This window comes from Rousettus aegyptiacus, unplaced genomic scaffold (assembly GCF_014176215.1).
Source record: "Rousettus aegyptiacus isolate mRouAeg1 unplaced genomic scaffold, mRouAeg1.p scaffold_m13_p_13, whole genome shotgun sequence".
NCBI lineage: Eukaryota > Metazoa > Chordata > Mammalia > Chiroptera > Pteropodidae > Rousettus > Rousettus aegyptiacus.
In genome coordinates this window covers 40,174,470-40,185,122 of record NW_023416288.1, presented here as the reverse complement: position 1 = coordinate 40,185,122, position 10,653 = coordinate 40,174,470, and the positions used below count along the sequence as shown (strand labels likewise).

The window sequence follows — 10,653 nt, the reverse complement described above, 5'->3', positions numbered from 1 at the left end:
CTCAACAATTTTTCTCTGAAGGGATTATAAACTGTCACTGGTTAAGTGCCTCAAGAAGAGTTTCAACAGATTTGTAGACAAGAATGGAATTTCAAAGTTCCACAATTATCTTTTGGGGATGGGTCAATATCCATGTGGAAGCCAGACTCGGCTGCCCAAGCAGGAGTCGGTGGCCTTAATGTCAACACTTATGACTTATTTAGGAAGATTTTCTCTTTCCTCTCTTGTACTCTAGTTGCCATTTGGGCTGCTAGAGGATAGAAGTGATTAGAAAATAGGAACACTGAAGCCAACTGTACTTAGAGACTGCCCAGCAAGGGGCGCCAGGGAGGACCCAGACGATGGGTGCCCAGGGGTGCACTGGAAGCCGGGTTGGGCCGCCATATAAACCATAGCACACAGGTGCCTTATGTATCATCTCTGTTTTTGCTATGTTTTGTACTTAATCTGCCTATATATATTCTATAATTCCTTCTCTAATATATTCTAAGACTTCTGCTTATTAAGAATGAATATAGCGATTCTTGTATTAGCCACTTTAATGGTAAATAAAAATAATCTCGATATGTTGGAGTTTGTAGAGATACGTGATTCAACAAGACTTTTGTTCGTCTTTGTGAATTTATAGAAAGTCTTGCAAAAATCAAAGAAACGAATCCCATTTGGTTTACCTTTTTAAAACTTCTTAATTGAAAGGAATAAAATTACTAAATCGAATTGCTCTTAAAGAATCTTGGATATGTGGTTCGGTAATCTGACATAGTTACGAGATCTTAAGAATTTTGTTACCCTCTTTGGGACTAATTAGTGATGATAGACTAGAGATAAACGTTTTAATGTCATTTCCACCCCTTGCACCATAATAAAGAAGTACTTTTATGTATAAGAAATTGTGAAATGGCACAAATAAAAACTCATTTTCATGTAGAAGAGTATCAATTAAAGTGAAATGAGTATTTTAAGTTATCATATGATATGTGGGAAATTTAAAATATTCAAAATGATGTTCATTGAACTACTATCTTTCCTGGTATATATAATCAAGCTAAACGTAGATGTAACAGAGCAATCCACTTAAATTTATATCTATGCATTTGCACAAAGTTAAAACATTTAAATTTGATAAAATGTTATCTGAATCAGCTAAACAAAGTCATAACAGTATTAAATGAAAAACCAAACATCGGCCGTAATAAATATTTTAATCATTTTGATATATGAAACATGCAATGTAATTACTTTTAAGCAGGGTTACACTTGGAATTTCTCTAAATTTCATTTTTTGGTAATTGATTTATTACAACAGTGATTTTTCTTTTTAAAAGTGAATTTAAAAACTACCTAAAATTTTAAATTCTGATTTACAAGTCATTATTGCCATCTGCTGGTTATATAGTTTCATTGCATTTTTTGCAGAAATGACAGATTGCTTTACTAAGACAAAAGGGAAAATAGAGGTTTTAGACATAGATGACAGCATTCAAAATCTCTGTGTAAGAGAAATAATCTGCTAAGTCACAAGGCATTAAGAAAGATAATATTATGAGAATGTATATTATTTCTAATTTTAACTGATATAACTAATAGTACAATAAACATTCTTATGAAAATCATTTTTAAATGGTAAAAAAGACCAGATTTGTACTTTCAAGGTCTAGACCAAGGGTAAGAATATACTTTATTCTGTGAGCACACAGAGTGATCCAAAAGGCAATTGGAAAATCCAGGAAACGAACAAACAAATTGACCAAAAAGAGAAACATAGGAAATAAAAACAGAATTAAGGGAAACCCAAGTCAGAAAGTTCAGTTCAGAGTTATCCAAGACGTCACTGCAAATATCATCTGGCCAACATTCCAATAGCAGCCACTCCCTCCATCCCACAAAAATATCTACGTCTCATGAAAAACAAAAACATAAAATTTATAAAATCACTTCAATGAGTAATCTAATTACACAAAGACCTCAGATTATCTTTTAAAATATTCAACAAGATATAGTTTAAAATAAACAAATCTATTAAAATCACAGAGAGTTGAAGGACAAACAGGTTCATTGGGAAAACACTAATTTTTAAAAAAGCACAGATAGCCATAATTATTTAAAGAAAGTAGGGTGTATAATTAAGCTGACTTGAAATGTCTGTGGGAAAATATCGATTTTCCAAATTGGTCGCAGAAGTAGATAGTGTAAATAGGCCAATAATAATGAAGGAAATTGAAAGATTAAAGGGGAGGGAAAAAAGTCTCCTAAATTAGATGCTCTAATTAATATAGACAGGAAGGTGCAAATCCACCCAATTCATTTTGTGAATTTATACAATTTTAATAAAAAGGGAAATATAATCACAGCATTCCACCTATTGTTCCAAAACAATCTTAAAATAATATAAAAAATAAAAATTTATTTTGAGTTTACATAATCGATAATATATTTTTATCAACCACTCATAAATATCTTGTAGTTTAAACTCAGTATTGAGTAATAGTTATTAACCGTTAAAACTTGGGCAAATTACTGCATCCTTGATCCTCGGTTTCCTGACCTGTACAGTTATCATATTATATAAATGAGAAAACACGATACTAGAAACGTAGAACTGCTCCCTAAAAACAAACAAACAAACAAACAAACAAAAAAACCCCTTACAAAACAGCAAATTAATAACAGCACTTATTGAATTTAAATAAGTGACAAGATGAATGGTTCTGTCCGTAATTGCTTTTGACCTTCAGAGTAAGGGGAATGGATGTGCGCTGGAGAAATGAGTCGGGCCTTGGGAACTGACAGAATGTAGGTGGGCAGGGAGAAATGGATGAGAAAGCTACAGGATGGCTGTTAGGTAGGAGTAAAGGGATGGTTGATGGCATCGCTTACTGCAGACCTCACTCGGAATGAAAAGACGGATTGGGGCAGATGATTAAAAGTACTGACGAGCGAGCCAAGGAATTTACACTTATTTGTGGGCTAAGGGGAGTCGTGAACATTTTGAGAGCTGTTGCATCAGGAAAATTAACCTGGCCAAGATGAGCCATAGAGCAGACGGAGGAGCAGGGCATTGGGAAAGTCAATCCCAACCATCATCGGCGCCAGTGGGATGGCTCGTGACAGCGGACACGGGACACGTCACCGACCCCGTCCCTCTTTGCCAGCTGCTGTGGCGTCACGGCAAAGTGACTGCGGTGCTGAGAGCTCCCTCTTCGGTCCTGGGTGGTGCCTGGTTCAGGGAGGTGAGCGCTCTGAACGCAACGCTTCTAGGGCTGAGGAATTCGGAGCAACCTCGTCGGGACACACAGTTTTACTTCACGAATGGATTAGTAAACTGTCCTCGCAGGGGACAACGCGGCATCGCCGAACGCGTGTCGTCGACCTGGACTCGCAGGGCTCGCTCCAGCTCCGCCGCGTGTCGCCGGGGGCCCCGGGCCGTTCCCTCGACGTGGCGGACGGACGGACGCTGCGGCCCCGCGCGGCGTGCTCGCAGGGCGTGCGGGGAGACGTCTCCGAAGTCCCGTGCGCACCACGGGCGCCTCTTCCTTCCCCCGCTCTCCTTCGTGGGTTAGTTCTTTCATCGAAGATCTTCGCTTTTAATAACCTCCAGACCGGCAACCTTCGGCAGAAGTAACGAAGCCACGCCTGAACTCCAAGAAAGGAACGAAATCTCAGAGAGTTCTCCGGACTTGGCTGCCAGCGGGTCCGTGACTCCAAACGGTGCGCGCGGGGGGGCCGGGTGCGCGCGGGGGGGCCGGGTGCGCGCGAGATGATGGGTGCGCGCGGGATGATGGATGCGCGCGGGGGGCCGGGTGCGCGCGGGATGATGGGTGCGCGCGAGATGATGGGTGCGCGCGGGATGATGGGTGCGCGCGGGATGATGGGTGCGCGCGGGATGATGGGTGCGCGCGGGATGACGGATCCGCGCGCGGAAGGATGCGCGCACGGGCTGCGCGCGGGAGGGTGGCGTGCGCGCACGGGCCGCGCAGGTGGAGCTCGCGCCTCACGCCCCTCCTCCAGGTTTCGCGGTCGCCTTGACGACCAGGGGGCCCGCAACGGCGGCGGCGACGAGTCGTTGAGGCTGCGAGCCCCCGCGGACCTCGCCCTACTCGGCCGGGCCCGCGCCGGAGAGAGAGCCAGCTCCATCCGAACAGGGACTATGAGAAAATGGTCGGGCCAACGAGAAATAAGCTCAAAGAAGGGGCTTCAGAGCCGCTGCACTCTCCCCGCTTCATGCAGTCCAGGCGGCGGCGGCGGGCCACCGGAGCCGGGGAGCCGGAGATGGAGGAGCAGCCGCAGGAGGAAGTGGAAAAGCCGCAGCTGCCTTCGCCGGTAGGCAGCGGGAACCTGCCCGGGGGCTCCCGGGCCTACTCGCCGCGGAGGATCCGAAACCTGAAGGCACAGAATTGCTTGCAAATCGAAGTAGTCGCAAATGACCTTTATCTCAGCCGCTTCCAATTCCTCAACTGTTTGCTGGAGCAGCTCCGCGACAGGGTGCACCTGTTACGGAGACGGCAGTTCTCGGGCAGGGTGACCATCTCCATAGGTGAGCAGAACCGGGCGGGGAGAGCCCTCGGCAGGAGTCCCCCGGCTCCCGGCCGGATGCCCTCCCGCCAGCAAGGGAAGCCCTGAGCCTAGGGTGTGAAGTGGTTTTGGTGCGTCCTTTTAAAATTGGTCACGAATCTTTAATAGTAGTAGTTGTAGGACCAAATTAGCATATCGTCTCCTGTTAATATCCGTTTACTTTCATTGGAACTTCATTGCCTAAATTTGAGGAATTTTCTTATTTAAATACTTGAAAACTTCTTCTTTACTTACATTCCTTACTTTCTGTAGCTTAAGAGATAACTTAAATGTTATCGGTGTTTCAACAAAATCAATCTTGAACCTAGTCCTTGGTCAGACTGGCTGCTGATATAAATTGAAACGCAGATAAATGTCTCCTAATGTAAGTTGTGATTTCTTCCCCACTGTAAGTTGACTGCTGTTGTGGAAGTCGATGTGATGAGTCTCCACATTTGGGTTGTGGAGTAAGAGATGGCAGTTCATATTTAGATGGTATCAGATGTCTAATTATGGCAACGGATACATCCTGCATCCAGAATGGACATGGTCTTGGATGCCAGGCTGTTTTGCCATCCCAGACACAAGGCCTGGTGCGCCCGTGTCTGGCACACTGGTGAATGTGGGGTTAAACAGTGACAGCCTACGCTACATGCTGTGAGAGTTCAGAAGAGCAAAGGAATAACTTAGGGCGAGAAGTGGGAAATGGGATCAGGGAAGACTTCTAGAAAAATGTAGGATTCTCATTGTGACGAAAAGGCTAATATTTGGATGCGTGAAGCAGAGAACAAGTATTAGAGGCTGATAGAACAACATAAAGTCATGGAAGTAAGAAAATATGACAGTGAAGGAAGGCTGCAAGGAAGGACAGAAAAGGGTGCAAAAAAGAGGAAGAAGGAAGTAAGTTCAAAAGGTTGGGTGGGACCAGCCATGGCGTCTAATTGAAGACTAGGTTTAAGGCATTTGAACTTCATTCTGTAGGACTGAATTTTTTCTTAAAGAAATTTTTTTTTTTTTTAATGAGGTGAAATGCACATAACAAAGTTAACCGTTGTAAAGTGAACAATTCTGCGGCATTTAGTGCATCCACAAGGTTGGCACTGAATGATTTCTAAGTAGGAGAGTGACACGATTGGAAGCGCGCTTCAGAGAGAGATGACCTTGACAGCAGTCAGGGGCCGCGGATGAACTGAGAAAAGCAGGAAGAATCATGGAACCCTGGAATCCAGGCAGTGACCGCCATAGTAAGAGTAACGCAGGAGGAATGAGAAGAGCGGCGGGGGGCGAGCGTTGATGAGAGCACGTTGGGGGGCCTGGGGTCGCTGGCGAGATGGAAGAGGAGCGTGGGGAACGGTGAGAGGAGGAGGAAGTTCAGGAATGAGTATTTACAGACTTGGGAATTACCCACGTACAAGTGCATTGAAACTTTAACATCGAGAAAGACTGCCAAGAGAGAAAATTGGGCAAAGTAAAAGGTCCCCAGGAAAACCTTTGAGTTTAAAGAGAGGAAAAGGAAAAGCCAGAGAAAAAGATTTTGCCAGAAAAATAGAACTGGGAGAATTGGTGTGATGGAAGATAACAGAGGAAGAAATTCAAGAGTCTGGTCAAATGCTGCAGAGAGGTTGAAAAGCATGACTTGTAAGAGGTCATTGATATGGAGAGCGGAAAGGTCGGTTGGTCTTCTAAAAGAATTATAGGAACTTAGAAGGAGGAAGTTGGCTAAGAATCTCATCAGGGAGTGGACCAGGGGTGGGGAGACTTTCGTAGTTCGAAGGGCTGCTAGATCAAGGGAGGTGTTTTCGGGTCTGGGAGAAGTGAAGGCTGAAGGGAAGGACTAGTAGGAGAGGGTAAGGTTGAGGCTCCAAGAGGGGGGTGGTTGAGGGAGCAAAGCCTTAGAAAATGTGGAAGGGCAGAATTAAAAGCACAAATCTGAGAAGCTAACTGTGGCAAGGAAGAGAGAGAGTTCCTCTCGTGAGATGGTAGAGAATAGAAGAAAGCAAGGATTACCGTGTGGAGAACATCGACGGGGTGTGGGAGAAGTTCGGAGTGCTTGTGTCGCGCGGTCTCGGTTTCAGTAAAGTCTAAGGTGGGCTTGATAGGCGGGGGCCAGGGGTCCAGGAGACATGCCTTGTGTCACGACCTTGCAAGGGGCTGCGCAAAGCACTTCTCGCACGTAGGATATTGGCATTATTATTACACCTTAGCATTTATCAGGTGTGTAATGTGGGGTGAGGGGAGGGACTGAGAGACACAGGAACATTTTGAGGCTTTTTGGAAAGCTAGGTGGATTTAGTAGGATATCTGACCTTTTCCTTTTTCCTTGCATATCACTTATAAAAGTTTTTGCCAATATATGTAATTGCATGGAGAGTGAGAAAGAACATACAAATAGGGTCGAATGGGACAGTCTCTGTGTATCTTAATAAAGTCTTATCAGAAGGGCCTCTGTTTCAAGTTGAAAGGGATGGTATAGGTTTAATTTGATGGTATAGGTTTAATTCAGAGTATATTATACATTCATTATAAAGAGTTAACATAGGGAACGTATACTTTTTCTGCAAAGAGCAAGGTAGTAAATATTTTGAGCTTCACAGGCCACACGCAGTCTCTATTGCCTGTTCTTCTCCCTTATTTTTATAACCTTTAAGAATATAACAACCATTTTAGCCACTGGACAGTACAAAAACAGACAGAGGGCTGTAGTTCGCTGATCAAGGTATAAAATGGTAAATTTTCTGGTAAGTATTAAAGAGCACCAGAGTGAAAAAAAGAGCTAGAGAAGTTCGGCTAAGAGTCTTCGATATTGCAATATTTTATTATTATTAATTATCATTAATTGATTTATTGAATAATTTTCACTTTTTTGGTTAGCCAAATTGAATAAATTTTAGAAATTTTAAGAGGTTAATAATGTTGGTCGTGTGTAAAATGACTTGCTAAGTGTATTTGGAAAAACAGTAAGAAACACCATTATAAACTCTTGGGGTGCAGGCGGGACATTCGGAATAGCTAAGTGAGTTCACTCCTCTGTGACAGCAACAAAGATGCTTGATTATCAGAATCAACTTTTTCAAGTCTTCGGAAATTAACCAAGAGTTTACAACACTCTAAAGAAAAGTTACTCAAAACAAAAACAGAAAACCGCTCAAACTGTGAGAGCAGTGAGGTTTGTGGCGTCTTGGCCTCCTCCCATCTCCTCGCCTCGCCTTTGCTGTATCCTTGACAATAAGCAGAGTGCCAGCCACCTGAAGGGACAGACAGCGTTTGTAGCTCCTCAAAAAAGCCCATCCCCACAGCAGTGCCACCGTTTGACCTGTCTGCAGCTCCCTGAGAAAGCCACATTCCTAAGATGTTGACGTGGGGACTGGAGGCGGGGCTCCCAGGCCACTAGTCTGTGGCCCTCAAGGCTCCGTGAGGTTTGAACTGCCCACAGGGCTTTGGGTGTGCTGCTTATGAAGCGATTTCCTGCTACAAACCATATTCTGATGAGCAGAAGGGAAGGTGGCTTAGAGTGGCTTCTCGTGGCTAGAGTCACTTCTGAAAGGATCGAGCTGATCATAGTGTATATGTGTGCTTATTTGTAAAACTTTCTACAAAGAAATAGAGAATAACAGATCATACTAGAGAATAATCTCTGAAGAATCACCAAAACGGTCAAAATCATCAGTAGTTTCATCACTCTTTTGCAAATTACATAAATGAGACATAAAGTCTTCCAAGTCCCTTCCTTTGCTCCTTAGAATCCCCCTGCAGAGGTAAGGACAAATTGTAATTTATGTCCCTTTGGGATTTTTCCTACGCTTGTACAGACAGAATTGGCTAGCCCCCCTTCTCGTACATGCTTTCTAGACATATAAGGGAATGCCTTTGAAAGAGTTGTTTTAAAGGTATAGTATAATTATTATAATAATATAGCTTTTAATGACTTTTTCTTTTTCTTTTTTTCTTTTTCCAGCTGCCTTTTTGGGACTTTTGCACTGGTAAGATTAGTTTCAGTTCGAAATAAATAAAAAAACATTTAAATTAAAAATTACTGTCACTGTGCATATAATAAAACCATAGCTGCTTGCTATGTGTACGGAACATGTGTGTGCACTTCTGTTTACACAGTTTACACAGATAGATTACTTTTTTAAAAACCTCACGTGAAGCAGCATTCACAAAATAGGTGCATTGGGGGAGTAGTAACTTATCTGTTAAAATGTTTTGCTTTACCAAAGGATTCACTACTGTGTGTCCTAAATATCATGCCTTTCTTGTGTTCTTTGCATGCTTATTTTATCTAAAAAACTCTCGCTTATTTTATAGTAATGATGGTTTCTTAGTGACATAAGCTTAGAGATAACCTTTTAGTAACACCTGTCCATTGGAAATCAGGTAGAAATGAGGATAAAGACTGTGCAACAGTAATACAGAATTGAATGGGCACATGCACCATGCTTTACACAAGTGATCTATCTGTAAAAATTGTATGTAGAATCATTCCTACCTGAGCTCAGGGATTTCTCTTCTTGGGAAGAATGGGATCTGCCCAATCTGATCCTGCTGGGTTAGTGCTGTTCTGGCCATTTAGTCTGCAGGGAGATTTCGATGATGGAACCAAGGCTGTAGTGGTAAGAAATATGTTTTACAGCTATTGGAACCCTGGCATACGCCCTACATATAAATGAAGGGGAGTAGACCAGGTTGATGGGTGGAATTTCGCTTTATTTTCTACTTAATTGGAAAGCATTTGCGTGTAAATGAAGGAAGGCGTCAATGCTCACTATAACCAATTTCGCTTATCACGTACGCTCCTATATTCTTTACCTACAGCTGTTTTTTTGAACTACACTAACAAAATATCTTCAAGTACAGTCCTGTGTTCTTTGACCCTTGAAAGCTGATCCCTTATTTGGAGTTATACTTATTTAAAAATTGCTTTAACGTAAAGTAGTTCTATTTAGAAATAGATTCCATAGGCTTTTCAAGAAGCATTTCCCGCACTTGGCACATTAGAGTCACTTGGAAACTTAACAAACCAAAAGCCACCTCTGCTCTGATTTAGAAGCCTGGATTATGAATTCCAGCCTTCTGTAACACTAGATGATAAATGCCTAAAAATATATGTTAGTAAGCAAACCATAAAGTTAATCTTCATTACAAAAATTTATTCTTTTTCCACTTTATGATTTTTGTACTTTGTAACTGTTTTGGTACTGATTTTGAGACGTGTTCTCATACTGATGCTTCGTGTTTTTTTGTTTTTTTTTCTAGGATACATTTAGTAACACTGTTTGAAAATGATCGTCATTTTTCTCACCTCTCATCTTTGGAGCGGGAGATGACTTTTCGCACTGAAATGGTTAGGTTCTTTTCTCTAATGAATTAATCTGTAGTTTAATAATAGTAAGACTGTACGGTGGAAATTCTTAGGAAGTGAAATGAATTGTTGGTGAACTGCACTGTTTCTCAAGCTATAACCTAGGTTTATAACTCAATAGAAAGTGTTTTAGGATTCTTTTCTTTTACTTATCCCATTATCTCTCCTCCTTTTCTAATACCAACTTTTTAACATAATAAAGATCGATTATAATAGCCTAGGAACAAAGATAACATTTAAGAAGTGATATAGAGTATCAAATGTGATCAGAAATTGCTTTCTCTTAGGTTAGAGTAGGAAACCCCATGTCTTACCTGGCTCTTTCAACTGTTTTTTGGTTTGTTTATTTTTGTTTTGTTTTGTTTTGTTTTTCTGTAGCATTTTGACTTCAAGATAATCTCTTTTAAGAGGCAACTTTAGATATAATTTCTTTAATAATTTACCTGTTATTTTGCTCCCTAATTTATAAAATGGAGATGATGCCCTCTGCCATACATGCTTCGCATAAGTAGTGTGAGGATTAAATGGGACCACAAATGCCGGAACTGCAGAAGTTTATAATCCAGACAGACCAGGACCATCCTCCCGACCCACTAGTTAGGGGCCACATGAAGAACTGGAACTGGCCCTCATGACTCTGTAGCCACCGCCTTTTTGTTTTATTTTTAATTGTGGCTAAATTAAAATTTAAAAATTAAACTTAAAAAAAATTTAAGTGGCAGATTTTACCATTTCAACTA

General features: G+C 41.8%; 1 protein-coding gene across 1 annotated transcript in view; it reads left to right on the top strand.

Moving 5' to 3' along the window:
* The first annotated feature begins 4,050 nt into the window (after positions 1-4,050).
* DPY19L2 (dpy-19 like 2) overlaps positions 4,051-10,653 on the top strand; it is a 53,652-nt gene continuing 47,049 nt past the window's right edge. The window contains exons 1-3 of the mRNA XM_036230471.1: positions 4,051-4,534; positions 8,507-8,531; positions 9,808-9,895. Of these exons, the coding sequence (XP_036086364.1) occupies positions 4,156-4,534; positions 8,507-8,531; positions 9,808-9,895 (492 nt within the window). The 5' untranslated portion in view covers positions 4,051-4,155. The remainder of the gene's footprint in view (positions 4,535-8,506; positions 8,532-9,807; positions 9,896-10,653) is intronic.